This window comes from Microtus ochrogaster, chromosome 15 (assembly GCF_000317375.1).
Source record: "Microtus ochrogaster isolate Prairie Vole_2 chromosome 15, MicOch1.0, whole genome shotgun sequence".
Classification (NCBI taxonomy): Eukaryota; Metazoa; Chordata; class Mammalia; order Rodentia; family Cricetidae; genus Microtus; species Microtus ochrogaster.
Window position 1 is genome coordinate 28,373,522 of NC_022017.1, and position 16,514 is coordinate 28,390,035.

Here is a 16,514-nt window from a genome sequence, read left to right on the forward strand (position 1 = left end):
CCCCCCGGAGTTTCAGCCTGGCTTTACTCTGCTAAGCCATTGGCCAAAACAGCTTTATTCATCAACCGATAAAAGTAAAACATGTACAGAAGGACATCCCGCATCATCTCCCTTTTTCTATCTAATTAAAAAGGAAGGTTTTAACTTTAACATAGTAAAGTTACATATAGAAAATAGGTATGAAGCAAAAATTATAGTTGAAATATTTATTTACATTTGGCAAATTAAGGAAAATACTCTTATCATCTATTCTATCTGTGTATAGTTATGTATCTAATTTATCTTTGATCATAACTAAGAAAATTATCATTGTAACTATCTAGTCTTCAACTCCATCAAAGACCCCAGAATGATATATTATTAACTAAGTAAACAGGAAGTGCATTGTGGCAACTTCCAAAGTTCTAGAAATGATGTTTGGACAGTTCTTTTGTAATATTGGGGCATTCATCTTCAGTCTATAGGCCCATAATATCCTGCAGACTTTTCAGTGAAGCAGGAAATTTGAAGATCTGTTCTGCCATGTACTACCAAAGTTTGTCAGTTGCTGTCTTCTGTCCTACAGAATGTCTGGCAGTTTCTTCTTTGAAGTAGGAACTATGGAGGACCATTCTGTCTTTTGGGAAGTTTGGCAGTCACTTTTCTGTGGGCCCTGCATGTCCAGTTCTTACAGCATACCTAGATTAGCAGTCCAGGCAAGAACAGTTTCTTGCTCAAATGGCTAGCCTTGTCACATTGAAGGCAAGTTCCATAACAAGTTTCTTCAATATCTATCAACATCTCTGAAGTAATTGATGCTGCCCAAAGCAGATATATCTCACTGTTGAGAAAAGTCTAAATTCTTAAAACATTTTAAATTCCATATTCTGTAGGTCTTTGAAAGGTTTAAAAAATACCTATATATATGAAATATATCTCTGCACATCTAGAAAACCTAATATGAGTAAAATTTGACTGTTATATGACTATTAATGTGTATTTTTAATTATACATTACATTTTAAATGAGGTGCATAAACATAATACCTTAAACAAGAGGAGAAATCTATATATACACACTTATCTATTATTTATTGAAAGGCCCTCAGACATGCCCTTTAATGACCTCCAAGGGCATTTCTCAATCTAGGCCCAGTGTTGTCAAGTCCACTGATAACAGGCAACCACCTCCACTGTCCATCTACAGATTTTTTTTTTTTATATTCAGAACTGAAGTTCTAGGCCAGAGAGGTAGCTCCGTCAGGAAAGGCACTTGTTGCACAAAATTGGAGACCTGAGTTTGATCCCCAGAAACCATGTAAAGGGAGCAGGCAAGAATTAACTCCTTATAATTGTTCTCTGAAGTCCTCATGTGCTCACACATTAAACACACAATTTAAAAGGAAAAATTAAAAACTCTGTCCATAGATGATAGCTCTTCATACCTCACCACATTAAGCTGCTAATAATGGTAGACTTTATTTGAATTTACATAGTATAATCCTACTTTTTTTGTTTGTTGGCTTATTTCACCTCCAGTTCATTCACGCTGTGTGTAGCTAATGTTTGGTAACATTTGTGGTCTCAATATTCCATATAAATTTTAGGAATTTTGGAATGTGGTAGGGATTGTATTGAATGCTTAAATCCTATTGAATAATAGAATTTCCATCTAACCTGTGCACAATAAAGCAAGCCTTGCTTCCCATATTAATGTTCTCTAAATTTTTACTTCTTGGCAGGTATGATGGCACACGCCTTTAATCCCAGTACTTGGAAGGCAGACAGATCTCTGTGAGTTCTAGGTCAAACAGGTTTACAGAGCAAGTTCCAGGACAGCCAGAGCTACACAGAGAAGCCTTGTCTCAATCCTGCCATCCCCCAAAAAAACAAACCAAAAGAACAAACAAAAAATAAATTTTACTTCTGCAGTGCATTCTATTTACCTATTATTCACTCACTTCTGATGATTTTTATAGGTCACTGTGCAAATAATTTATTCGTTGTGTTCTATATGTGTGCACATGTTTGTGTGTGACTTCTTCAGAGGAGAACAAGTGTACATGTATGCATGTCCCCATTGCCGTGTGGAAGCCAGAAGACAAGGTTGAATGTATTCTCCAATTGCTCTCCACCTTGTTTGAGACGGTGTTTCACTGAACTTGGAACCCACTCACTGAGCTAGACTGGCTGGCCAGCACCTGAGCACCCAACTTTTCTGCCTCCCTAGCACTGGGATTGCACTAGTGGTTGGTGGGCCCAGATGCTCGGGAATGAATGCATGTCCTCGTGTTTACACAGCAAGCAGCATCCTGTGAGAGTCACTGACTTACCCTTAAATATTTGTTCTTTTTGGTGCTATTTTATATATAATACCACTTGTTCTTCAATTCTCAGATGGTTCATTGTTAGATTAAAAAACAAGTGGTTTTCTTGTGTTACCTGATATCTTTGCTGAATTTGTTTAATGTTCTTATATGGTATCATGAAACCTCCCTGTCACCTACACGTACAATTTTATAATCTATGATCAAGGATTGTGGTCCTTCTTCCTACCTGGGATGCATTGTCTCAATTGAGCTGTGGTCCTGTGTCTCACAGACATGATCATACTTCTATAACACTCAAGAACCAAGAGCCTCCAGTGTGTCCAGCATATTCCATTGGAGTTCAGGTTTTCGTGAGAATGATGACCCTGCTCACCCACATAAGAAACAATGCCACTGGGTAACTCAATTCAGTGGCTGCTGGGCTTTGCCCTACACCCTATGCCCTTGGACTCTGTTCTTTGTGATGAGAAGACATGAGGTCGTGCCAGCTCCAGAACAGTTTCAGCCCACTGACAACTACCTCTACAACTTGGGAAGTTGAAATTGAGATTTGTTCAGTGTGATGACATAATTCAACAGTTTCCTTTGTTTTCATTTTGGGAATAAACAAAAACATCCAGGAATTATATATGAGGCTGATACTCAGTATTTTACATATGTCATCTCAAACATAAATTCTGTGGCTTGTGTTTCCGTATGTAACATCCTGTCATACCATGAGGGGTGATGTAACCATTCAGGTATGGGAGTTTCACCAACACCAAACAAACCCAGGCCATCCTTTGCCCAAATGAGCTTTCCCAAGTCAACAATCTGAGTCACAATGACCCCAATGAGTCATCACTCTTCCTAAACTGACTAGCTTTGCATTTCCCACCATGCCTAGGGAAAGAAAAGCACAGAGCTAGGAATGGCTTTAGTTGTCAGTGTTGGTCTTCACTCCAGTGAACCCAGGCAGTTGAAGCCAGCAAAGGGAAGGGCACGCAGGTCAGTTCAGGACAGACATGCCCAGCTTCTATTTGTCCTCCTCCAGTGGAGTCCAAGGGACAATGATTAACCATCTGTTGACAGGTATATATAGAATTGCAAATTTGGGAACACCCTTGAACCCTGATGCCCAAGAACTCCATTTCAGTTTACTGTTGCAGACATGGCACACCTGTGCTGCTGACACGAATACCAAGACCCCAGGTCCCCGGAAGTCACACTGATCTTACAGGACACAAGTGTTCACGTGACTGAGGGGCCATGGACTGAGGATGAAGGGAAGCAAACAGTGCTAGCAGGCAGATGTTACCAGAGCATCCAGGTCATCTCCCATGAGCTGGTGACAGACCAGGAACCTGTACAACATACAGCGTGTGACACCCCTCACCTGCTCCGTGCACTTACCTCTCAGGGCCTCACTCAGCCTGAAGTAGGAAGATCAGACCCAGTCAGCACCATGGCTTCTCTTTCACGTCATCACACGTGACACACAGAAGAGAAGCGAACACAACTAGCATCCAGGCCTAGCCACGAGGTCTCAGAAGTTATCCTGGGAAGGTCCTGGAACAAACCAGGAGGAAGCCACCAGCCTGAGCCTATGAGTGACCAGAGCACAGTTGTCTCTGTCCCTCCACTCCTAACTGTGACCCAGGCTGGTGTCCCGACTCATTCAGGGCACAATTCAGTCACATGGAGCTGGACAAAGATCATTGTCTGTGGTCTAACCTAGAGCGCCGTCCTGTGTAACTGGGTTTTGCATGGCCAGGAGTCATGGAGAGGAACAGGGAGCAGACTTGGGTCTTCAGGACGTCAACAAGCATGGAGTCCTCCACAGGTCCTGATGACACAGATGTGGGCAGAGAAGGGGGCAGCAGGGTCAGTCGAGAGGAGATGACCCAGGGTCTAGTCCTTGCTGAGGGCTGCATGGTGTGAATCTGGCTCTAACTCAGCTGCTGCCTCCCTTCTGCTACACTGGAGGGGCAGCAGAGAGCACCTGCCTGGATTCCACTGGGACTTCTGAGCCTTTGACCTTCACAGCTCTGGATCCCTAGCAAGGACAGGAACTGCAGCTTTGTTGACTCCAGGAGTTATGACTTGGTACATACAGTGTGCCCAGCCCAAAAATGCCATTTGTTGGAAGGCTTGGAAGTCATCTTGCATTTCCCCCATGGCTGCCCATACTAACCACAGACCTCTGGCATGAGTAGAAACAAAGGGTAAATAAAGGAAAGAGATCACCGTGTGACTAGCAGCTCACCTCACCTAAGGGTCACCAGTGACTATCTCACAGCTGTTGGCATTTCTCAGCATTCTTGGATCTGAAGGAAGGGCCCAGGTTCTGAGTCAGGCCTTCCTGGTCAATTCTGCAACCTCACACCTGTCCACAAGACTCAAGAGGCTGTAGCCACCATCTTCTTCCTGCCCCTAATTTACTACAAAACCAATCACGGGAATTTACCCTTTTTATTTTTTAATTTTTTTTAATTTTATCGAGCTATATATTTTCTGCTCACCTCCCTTCTTGTCCCCTCCCCTTCTGCCCTCTCCCATGGTTCCTTTGCTCTCAATTTACTCAGAAGATCTTGTCTTTTTCAACTTCCCATGTAGATGTCTCTCTTACGGTCCTCATTGTTATCTAGCTTCTCTGGGACTGAATTGCAGGCTGGTTTTTTCTTTGCTTTATGTCTAAAAGCCACTTATGAGTGAGTACATAATTGTCTTTTTGGGTCTGGGTTACCTCACTCAATATGATGTTTTCTAGATCTATCTTTTGCATACAAATTTCAAGATGTCATTTTTTTCTGCTGTTTAGTACTCCCATTTTGTAAATGTACCACATTTTCCTTATCCATTCTTTGGTCGAGGGACATTTAGGTTGTTTTCAGGTTCTGGCTATGACAAACAATGCTGTTATGAACATAGTTGAGCACATATCTTTGTGATACTATTGAGTATCCTTTGGATATATACCCAAAACTGATATTGCTGGATCTAGACGTAGGTTCTTTTCTAATTTTCTGAGAAATCATCATACTGATATCGAAAGGAGCTATACCAGCTTGCACTCCCACCAGCAGTGGAGGAGTGTTCCCTTTACCCCACATCCTCTCCAGCATAAGTTGTCATCAGTGTTTTTGATTTTGATCATTCTTACAGGTGTAAGATGGAATCTCAGAGTTGTTTTGATTCACATTTCTTTGATGGCTAAGGATGTTGAGCATTTCCTTAAGTGTCTTTCAGCCATTTTAGATTCCTCTGTTGAGAGTTCTCTGTTTTGGTCTGTATTCCTTTTTTTTTTCTGTTTAACTTGTTCTTTTAATGACCAATTTCTTGAGTTCTTTGTATATTTTGGAGATCAGACCTCTGTCTGATGTGGGGTTAGTGAAGATCTTTTCCCATTCTGTAGGCTGCCATTTTGTCTTGTTGACTATGTCCTTTGCTTTTCAGAAGCTTCTCAGTTTCAGAAGGTCCCATTTATTAATTGTTTCTCTCAGTGTCTGTGGTAATTGGGTTATATTTAGGAAGTGGTCTCCTGTGCCAGTGTGTTCAAGTGTACTTCCCAGTTTTTCTTCAATGAGGTTCATTGTGGTTTGTTTTATGTTGAAGTCTTTTATCCATTTGGATTTAACTTTTGTGCATGGCGATAGATATGGATCTATTTTCATTCTTCTACATGTTGATATCCAGCTATGAAAACACCATTTATTGAATATGCTTTCTTTTTTCCATTTGATGTTTTTTGCTTCTTTATCAGAAATCAGGGTTTGTAGGTGTGTCGGTTGATATCCGGGTCTTCAATTCAGTTCCATTTGCCCTTCTTTCTGTTTTCACACCAATACGAGGCTGTTTTCAGTACTGAGGCTCTGTAGTAGAGTTTGAAGCTAGGGTTTGTGATGCAGAGGCCGTGTGTGCTAAAGTGCTGTATTTATTTATTTATTTATTTATTTATTATTTATTAAAGATTTCAAGCCTCCCCGCCACCGCCTCCCATTTCCCTCCCCCTCCCCCGGTCAGGTCCCCCACCCTCGTCAGCCCAAAGAGCAATCAGGGTTCCCTGCCCTGTGGGAAGTCCAAGGACCACCCACCTCCAGTATTTTTGTGTCCTGTCAACAAAGTGCTCCTTGTGCCTCCATGGCGGTATTTGCCATGTCTGTTGCAATGTTCACAAGTCCCTCAAAACTGCCTGTGTAGCACGATGGAAACACCCAATCCATCCCCAGTATGATAACGGTGGACACAGGGACCCACCCGGCAGGAAGTAAAGGATGAATAAAATTAGACAGTGGCCTTCTTGTGACAAGCACCTGGACATCCTGCTGGTCTCTTCAGGAATCTCTTAGGAGTTGTAGACAGTTTCCTAGCTTTTTCAGATCAGAGCTAAGAAGTTTCCAGGTTATGACATTGGCCTTCCTCGTGCATTGAGTGACCTCGCACCTGTACTCATGGCTCCCCGGACTGGAGCTGCCCTGCCCACGCTGCCTCTCACTCACCCTCATTGGCTAGCCACACATGCCACTTCAGTGACCCTTGCTACGCAGTGACAATGCCTGCAGAGTCAGTCACACCTCCTGTCCTATGAGTATTCAATGGAGCTTCAAATATGTCCTCGTTCATTCTGAGACAATGGCCTCAGGCCCCCAGAGCTCTTCCAGTGGGGCACATTGCTGACTGACTTCTCTATACCTTGTGATCCTGCACCTTGAGGCAGGGTCCACTGGTGCTCTGCCCACAGTGCTCACAGTGCCAAAGGCTACATAACCACTGTGGTCAGTTCCCTAAGGAGAAGCTGAAGCTATTCCCATGGATAAGTATCCATCGAGAGAAGAGAAAGCATGAACCTCTGAGCCTGACTTGCCCTGGACTTGCCCAACCTCTTGCTACACAACCTGACTGAACAGTAAACACAGATATTTGGCTCAAGGCAGAGAACAAAGTGCAGCCTTCTCCCCTTCATAAGGGACCAGGTGCCCAGTCTGTCCTCAGAGTGTCTTTCCTGATCCTAGGTGTCTGGAGCAGGGATTCCCCACCAGCCTGGGAAGCAGGGGCAGCCATGGCACTGCTGACTGGAGATGGCCTGTGGTCTGTGGTCCTATTCACAGCCATCTTCCTGTTCCTGGTGGACCTGATGCACCGACGCAAGTTCTGGACTTCCCGCTACCCTCCGGGTCCTGTGCCCCTACCTGGGCTGGGCAACCTTCTGCAGGTGGACTTCGAGAACATGCCCTACAGTGTGTACAAGGTGAGAGATGGCAGTGGAGGGCAGTAGAGGTCAAGGTGCCCCCAGCAGTATGTGGTGGTGCTGAAGCCTCAGGATAGACAGGAAGATGACCACCAAGAGGAAGAAGGCTTAGTGGTTGCCCTGTGGCAGTTACTTCTGGGTCTGAGGATACTGTGGACTTTCTAAGAGCAGTTCACTATGGAAAAGGCCATGGAGGCAGGCGTGGAGTGTGATTGGAGAAGATAGAGGTCAGGGAGGGCTGAATTTTCTTGTGATCCCATCAGTGTCTGTGGTCTCAGTCACAGAGGGGAAGAGTCAGGTTTCATTGTAGCGTGTCAGTGAGGATGGGCTGCGTCTGTTATAATCTCTTTCTGCTGTATGGTGTTATGCTTTGCTGCCCATCTCAGGAACCTGATTCCCTCATGTATGGTGGGGGTATGAAGGAGCACGGATCATTTTCTCACAAGATGACAGCTTAATGACCATATCTACTGTGAGAACTTTGCTGGATTGAAAAGATAGGATCATGCAGGCATAAGGTGTCATACCTCAGGCTAGAGATGTGTTCAGTGGTAGAGCATTTGCCCAGCATAGGGCAGGACAAAGGCTCAGTAACAGATACCATAAAATGTGCTTATGTGCAACTACACATGTGACACACATTACACACGCACACAGACAGACACACATACATGTGTTGTGCTTGGACTGTCCAGTCTGCTAGGGACCTCCATTTTCTAAGCATTCTGAATTTCTGCTTTAGCTTCGTCAACGCTATGGTGACGTGTTCAGCCTGCAGATGGGCTGGAAGCCCACAGTTGTGATCAATGGACTGAAGGCGGTGCGGGAAGTGCTGGTGACCTGCGGAGAGGACACTGCTGACCGCCCTCCAATGCCCATCTATGATCACATGGGCTATGGGACCAAAGCAAAAGGCAATGAATTATAATGGGGCAAGGGCAGAGAGAATAGGGCTTGAGGAGCAGTGACCAGAAGACAGACAGGACCTAAAGGAGGGGATGTGTTTAGGCAATTCAATGGAAAGTCACTGCTATGGAGGGTGGAGCCTCCAAAGCTGTACATCCTGATTGTGATAGCAAAGTGCTGGAGCGCTGATGGCTCAGACTGACCACAGGGAAATGTTGGGAGCAGAGCAGACAGCACAGCCACGTATCCTTGGTTACACACAGATGTCCCTGCAGGTGTGGCATTAGCACCATATGGACCCGAATGGCGAGAACAGCGGCGATTCTCTGTGTCCACCATGCGAGACTTTGGCCTGGGCAAGAAATCCCTGGAGCAGTGGGTGACAGAGGAGGCAGGACACCTCTGTGACGCCTTCACCAAGGAGGCAGGTGGGTGACAGGTGAGATGTAGAGATGAGGGCAGGCACTTATGAACAACATCATGACTTGCATCTCTGCTCCTAGGCCAAGCATTTAATCCCACCACCCTCCTGAACAAAGGTACATGCAATGTGATTTCATCCCTCATTTATGCCCAGCGCTTTGAGTATGAAGACCCTTTCTTCAATGGGCTGCTCAAAACGTTACAGGAAAGTCTTGGAGAGGACACTGGCTTCATTGCAGAGGTATGAGACTCAGGGCAGTCAGTGTGCATGGCCACTTCTGTGCTGTAAAATCAAAATGAATATTAATTCAGGGGGGAAAGGTTGAGGGCATTGTGTGATATTCAAATGCATAAAGAAACCTCTTGCCCTTGGAAATCTCAGATAACAGGAGGGGAAGAGTGGACCAAGAAAGAGGGTGAGGCTCTGCCCCCGTCTACATGGAAACCACATAAGACTGTTAGGTGTACAGAGTAGAATAGACATTTCGTTCACCCTGGGCTCAAGACAACCTACAGGAAGTACCAGAGGACGCAGCAGGTGATATTTGTGGACAAACAGACCCTGAGTCCTCTGTAGACGAGTCTGGGAACTAAAAACAAAAGGGCTGGGAACTGAGTCTGGTCCAGGCGAACACTGAGCAGAGTAGCATCCAGGGACAAAAGAGATGGCCTGTGGGTGAAGGAACTTAGCAAGGAAGCCTGGAGATCTGAGCTGGATCCCTGGGACTCACATGGGAGATAGATCCTACTCTACCAGTTGTTCTCTGACCTCCAAACAGGAGTCTTTGTGCACATGTACGTGTGAGTGTACCAGCAGGCACACGCGCACGTGCGCGCACACACACACACACACATAATTATTCTTAATTAGGAATAAAAACACCTAGACCTGTAACTTTGACAGCTGCTGAACACATTCCCGGTGCTTCTGCGCATCCCTGGGCTGCCTGGTAAAGCCTTCCCCAAAATGAGAGCATTTATAAACTTACTGGATAAGTTGTTGATGGAGCACAAGGGAACCAGGGACCCTGCACAGCCACCCCGAGACCTGACAGATGCCTTCCTGGCTGAGATGGAGAAGGTGAGGACAGCAATAAAGATGGGGACAGGGCCTTTGGGCTAAAGTGTTCTGTGAGTTGTGATGCCAGGGAAGTGGGGTTTCTATGTCATCCATGACCCCAACACCTGTGGTCTTGAACACAATGGTGGATCATGTTGGGGTTTACTCCCTGTGTCCCTGAGCCTACCTTCTCTGTCTGCCCAGGCCAAGGGGAATCCTGAGAGCAGCTTCAACGATGGGAACCTGCGTGCAGTAGTAAGTGACCTGTTCACTGCAGGGATGGTGACAACCTCAACCACACTGTCCTGGGCCCTGCTGCTCATGATCCTACACCCGGATGTGCAGGGTGAGCCTGACTGGGGCTAGGAGGGAGCATGAGGGAAGAAAGATAAAAATATTTGAGAAGCATCTGGGGCTCCACCATCACCTTGACCCAGACTCCCACAATTCTGATGGCAGTCTTAAATCACCTACTCACCCAGTGGTAGAAGGTCAAATTAGAGCCACTAAGGGATTGCCTCACTGAGGGGATGTTGTTTCTCCCCTCCAACAGGCCGCGTCCAACAGGAGATCGATGAAGTCATAGGGCAGGCGCGGCGTCCAGAGATGGCAGACCAGGCCCGCATGCCCTACACCAATGCTGTCATTCATGAGGTGCAGCGCTTTAGTGACCTCGTTCCAGTGAATATACCACATATGACATTCCGTGACATTGAAGTACAGGGCTTCCTCATCCCCAAGGTAGGCATGGTCACTGTCATCCCAGGATCACCACTGGGCAAACAAAGGCTATAAAGACCAAGAGCTCCACATCCTGGATTTGCAGATGTTGAAGGGAGCAGCCTGGGTGTGAGTACACTGCAGCCATAGCCCAGGATCCCCAGGGAAGAGGATGGCTAGTGGAATAAGCCACAGGATTGCAGGGAGTGATACACACAGGGGCAGCTTCTGATTTGGGTACTTAGGGTGGCTTTGTCATATGACCTTGAATGGTACCAGAAAATGGTACCAAGCGGATCCGAGTTTGAGGTGAATGAATGAACCCTGTGTATGTGACCATGGTAACCAGGATACTGGCTTCCCCATCGCAATCCATGTTCACACCATGTGTATCCTGCCAGGGGACGACCCTCCTCACCAACCTGTCCTCAGTGCTGAAGGATGAGACTGTCTGGGAGAAGCCCCTCCGCTTCCATCCTGAACACTTCCTGGATGCCCAGGGCCGCTTTGTGAAACATGAGGCCTTCATCCCATTCTCAGCAGGTCCTGTGGGATGCCTGTCTCCATGTCTCTTCCCAGGGAGCCTTGCAGGGTGGAGCATTATCAGGCCCCAGACTGACTGAGCCTCTTTCCCACCTACAGGCCGCCGAGCTTGCCTGGGGGAGCCCCTGGCCCGCATGGAGCTCTTCCTCTTCTTCACCTGCCTCCTGCAGCGCTTTAGCTTCTCGGTGCCCAGTGGACAGCCCCGACCCAGCGACCATGGCATCTTTGCATTGCCAGTTACCCCCACCCCCTACGAGCTCTGTGCAGTTGTGCGCTAGCAAACACAGCAGCTCCATCCTTCTCCCCAGACTGTGCTGATTGATGTTCAATAAACCTGGTCTGTGGTTCCACTCTGATTACAGGTCCTACCTCCATACTTTTTTTTCACTGTGTCCTAAGACAACGGTCTACAGTCTTTCCCCTCTGTCCCCTACCTCCTCTAGGAACAACTTCCATGTTGTGAGCAGAGGTTACTCAGCCACAGCAGTGGCACAGGCCTGCAGTATAGCAGGATAGAGGCTGAGGCCAGAAGATGGCAAGTTCAAGACCAGCCTGTGCTGTATGACCTGGACTACTTACTGAGGTCCTTTCTCCCAAAAAGAATAAGTTGGCAGGTGGAGTAGATCAGGAGGTGATGAAGAGACAGAGGAGGGAACAAAAGGGACAATGAGAGGGGGAAGCAGCGGGACAAAGGAGGAAGAGAGGTCTTTCTGCTGGTGTCCAGGGATTGACTATAGATCACAGGCAAAGGCCATCGATGGCTGAGGGGTTGGTGACAAAGCGCAGACAGAAGTCAGTACTCTGTGGTTCCCGTGAGGAAGTGTGAATGATGTGTTGTGGGATTCAGCACTACTCTTGTTTGGGGACAGATGTTGGTGAAGATCCCCAGGATCCTGAAGTGTCACACATGGTTAGGGGTCTCTCTCTGCTAGAGAAGCTGCTGTCCTCCCAGCTCAGCTTGCTGCAGTGAAGGGATGCAGGAGAATGTCTGCTGTAGGAAAGGTGTCAGATTCTACGAGGATGGGCTGATCCTGCTGTGCTGTCTGGGGCCATCTCTCCAGACCGGGGAGAGTGCTCCTGGCCAGCCTGTAGGCATGATATAATGGGTGTTTCTCACTAGGAAAGCTCAAGAATCTTGGAATTTTGGGGTTTTGTGGGTCCCGGGAGTACATGGAGGTGTGCAGCAGCCCTCAGGGCTCATCTTAGTCTCTGTATAATCTGAAGCCAGACAGTAGCATCCCAAGCCCTGATCCTTTATGGCATGCCTGAGACACAGCTGTGCAGACACTGGTTTTGCTTTTCTTTTGTGAAGTAGAAAATGTCCTCCCACTGACTCTCTGTCAATGGAATGTTAGGGATCCTTCACCACCCATCAGTACTCAGACAATGACTTTTGTAATGTTCAGGACCAAACGCTCACCAAGCTGGGGTAACTTTACTTCACCTTCCCACCCTCTTGCTGCCTACAGGAATAGCCACATCGATTGCCAACACCCCTTCTCCCCTCCCCACCCCCTTATTCTTATAGTGCATTCGTGGGTATTTGCTTGCATGTGTGCGGCGCCTGAGAAGGACAGGGTGCACATGGGATCTCCAGGGATTGAGTCACCGTTAGTTGTCAACCTCCTGCGGGTCCTGGGAATCAAGCCTGGGTTTTCAGGAAGTCAGTATGCTTCACTGTAGGGACATCTGGACAACCCTCCTCCTTCTCCTTTTAGAGGTTATGGAAGGTCTTACTCCAGTCTGAGGCAATGTCCTACAACCTCTTAAGCTCTGCATGTGTGGTGTGTCAGACGAGTGACTTTTCTATGTCCCTGGGAGCAAGGGTTCACTGACAATTGTTCCCCATGCTCACAGTCCTCAGCCTAACATAACCAGCATGCACAGCTGCTGTGGACTCTGCCCACACCTCCTGATGCCCTTCAGAGGGTAAGCACCTGGGGAGGGAAGAAGAGGTGGGAAACTGAGGAAACCTTCCTAGAGCGCTCTGGCTCCTCCTGACACCCAGATGTAAGAGAGAACACAGCAGGTCAACTCAAGGCACTAGGAAAGGACAGTCTTGCCATCTTCCTTAGGGACAAGATGCCAGGTTGCAGTAAGACGTCTCCTTCCTGACCTTATGTGGTTGCAGTGGTTAAGATGTTTGCAGAATGACCTAGGAGCAGTGATGTAGCCCTGAGGTAGCTGACTGGAGATGAGCTGTGGCCTGTGGTCATATTCATGGCCATCTTCTTTTAATGGTGGACCCGATTCAATGGTGCAAGTTCTGGAATATCAGCTCCCACCAGACCCTGTGCCAAAACTGACCTGGACTTAGAGAACATGTGATATAGCTTACACACACACACACACACACACACACACACACACAGAGAGAGAGAGAGAGAGAGAGAGAGAGAGAGAGAGAGAGAGAGGGCAATTAAGGGCAACAGGGATCACAGCACTTCTGGCTGCACATAAAGATGTTGAAGGCACAGGAGAGACAGGGATCTGGGTCCCCAAGATGTAGACATTGCAGCTTCCTAGTGACAGGCTCTGTGGGGTCTGACGTTACTTTGGACTTTTTAAATTAGTGCAAGGTGTGATGGAAAGACCCGGAAGTGTGACAGCACATGGCTGCTGGCAGGTGAAGTGTTAAGAAGGAGTCAGATATAATTGGAATTTTCTTCGGGCAGCCACTCTGCTCCCAAATAAAGACATGGAGACTTATCGTTAGTTATGAATGATTGGCCTTAGCGTAGGCTTGCCCCACTAGCTCTTTTTAACTTAATTTAACCTGTTTTTGTTTATCTATATCTATCTTGTGTCTGCTTCCATTGGAGTCCTGTGATGGACATAATAGTACCTGAGTAACAGGAAGTGCAAGGCAAGGTACTTCCTAACCTATAGAAATGGCAGAAACATCTGGCTGCCTGGACAGTCACTCAAGGTTCCTCTGCACCATTGGGGCATCTGTCTTTGGTTGTAGGCCTAAAGTATTTGACAGGCTTTTCTGTGAAGCAGGAATTTTAAAGGACTGTTTCACCTTGTCTTGGCAATGTTCAACAGTCCTTTTTCTTTATGTTCTGATTGTTCGGTGTATACAGTATACTATCTGCAGTTGTGGCAAAGGCAGATTCTTGACCAAATGGATAGGTTTGCCACAATGAAATCAAACTCAATATGGAGGTTCTTCAATACCTATCACCCTTTGATGAAGTAGATGGGTGCTGCTAAGAGCAGACATGTTTCACTCTCATGACAATCTTATGCCAAATGTATCCTAATCTAAACATCTTAAATGTCATATTTTGTAGGTCTCTGAAGCATTTGAATATTACCTATCTAAAATATATTTGTCTAACCTTGAAAACACATATAACAATACTTTAAATTTGGTTGTCATAGATTGATAACTACTAACCTGCATTTTAATTATCATGAGCAATAACTTTCAGCACCAAAACATTATATGCATTTTTAATAAGCTGCATTGGTTCAATGACTTAAATTAGAGTAGAAACACACACACACATACACACATATGTGGTATAAAATAACCTTAAATTTGTATCACATACAAAAAACTCTGCCAATGTAAAATGTTTGAGATGAATAGTTGTCTTTTTATCCTTTATTTTTATTTACCTACTAAATGATACAAACAACCAGAACCCACTAAATGTCTGAAAACATTGGGGATGTGGTCATTGTATTCTCTAGACTGCTTCTTATTGTCTGAGGGGAATGGCATCCCCAGAGAGCCCTGAAAAAAATGAGATAATGGGGAAATCTAGAAACAAGTAGCTATAGCCTTTGTTGTAATGGGAAAGTGCAGGCTTCTCTGGAGTCCTGGCTGGAATAGTCTGTGAGGCTGGACCATCTCAGCTAGCAAGCTTGAAGTTCTTCTTAATGCAGAACTCTGAAGAAAGTACAACAGATGCACTCTGAAAGGCTGGATCACTTGGGTCACCCATTTTCACTGGTGTCTGATCCTCTATCCTGAAAACACACAAACTTTCAAAGGTAACATATATATCAGCATTACGACAAGTATGGACTGTGTGTTGTGCACAAGCCAGCCAAAGATTATTTTATTTTCTTATTTTATGTTTGATCAGATAAAATGTATCTGTCAACTGTGTAAGTTTGTTGGGACTGTGTAACCAAACATCTTTCCATGCCACATGTAAGGATGGCATGTCATAATGAGTCACGAGGACTCTCTAACCAACAAAATTTATCATGTCTCATCCAGTCCCCCAGACATTCCCACGTCAAGGGATCAGCACGGAAATCACCTGTCTTATAGTTTTTCTAGGTTTATTTCTTTATGTCAGTAGCCAAGATTTTCAGGGGGTCTCCCCAATCAAATCTAGTCTTTACTAATTTAGAAGGAATCCACAGCCTTTCATTTCCTGCAGAAACAAAAACATACCCTTTTCCCCAACACAACATATTTTCTGAACTCATTTTAAAGTTAAGAAATTCCTAATATCTAGGCAGACTAAATTCAACAATTACCTTTCATTCCCCTGTCTCTTAGCAACTATTGTTCACTCATCAGCATTCAAAAAACTTCAAAGTCAAAAAAAGACGCTGCAGAGATGCAGTGCAGAGACGCAAAATTATATTTTTTTGATGGTCCAAGCTTGAAACAGTGAAGCCCACACTGAGAGCTAATTGTGCCACTACGACTAAATCAAGTAGATCTTTTGGTGGCTGGCCTGCAGAGTGGTAGGCCTTTTGTTGGCGAGGTCCCCAAAGACCCTCCTGAGTGGTGAGAGTGTTCTTGACCCACGGTGGGACCCAGGAAATGGAGCAGGGGCATTCACCGACCTCCTTGACTCCCCAGTCAGTCTGCGGGGGCTGGTCCCCTCTGCTGGGGCTGCTCCTCCTCTGCTGCGACCTCTCTCTCCTTGGCCCATCCCAGCTTGCGCCCAGGGGCTTCCTTCCTTTTCCCTCCCTTCCATGGGGCCGCGGGATCACCCAGTTGAGCCTGTTTGGGCACTGGGTTGGGTGCTCGGGGCAGAGGGCAGCGGGAGTTTCTTTGTTTTGGTGGCTGGCCTGCAGAGTGGTAGGCCTTTTGTTGGCGAGGTCCCTGGTGAAAGGGGAGCCTGGTTCTGTTCCTGAAGACGCTTCTGAGTGGCAAGAGGGAGCGGGGTCATTTTGTAAGCAGGGGCCCCTGGCCAGCAGGGAAATCTGATCCTGTTTTAGAAGACCCATTAGATAGCATCAGTAGGAGGAGATGGGCAGGCACCAAGGCAAGAATTCACCCAACAATCTGAAAAACAACATGAAAACACCAGAACCCAATGATCTTACAACAGAAGTATTTGAACACCTTA

At 46.3% G+C, this 16,514-nt stretch overlaps 1 protein-coding gene across 1 annotated transcript; it reads left to right on the plus strand.

Moving 5' to 3' along the window:
* Window positions 1–7,264: 7,264 nt before the first annotated feature.
* Window positions 7,265–11,543, plus strand: LOC101995553 (cytochrome P450 2D27). Its single transcript, XM_005354453.1, has 9 exons — window positions 7,265–7,535; window positions 8,278–8,449; window positions 8,717–8,869; window positions 8,945–9,105; window positions 9,769–9,945; window positions 10,129–10,270; window positions 10,478–10,665; window positions 11,046–11,187; window positions 11,287–11,543. The coding sequence occupies exons 1-9, from the start codon at window positions 7,347–7,349 to the stop codon at window positions 11,463–11,465; spliced, it is 1,503 nt and encodes a 500-aa protein (XP_005354510.1). The 5' UTR covers window positions 7,265–7,346; the 3' UTR covers window positions 11,466–11,543.
* Window positions 11,544–16,514: the final 4,971 nt, after the last annotated feature.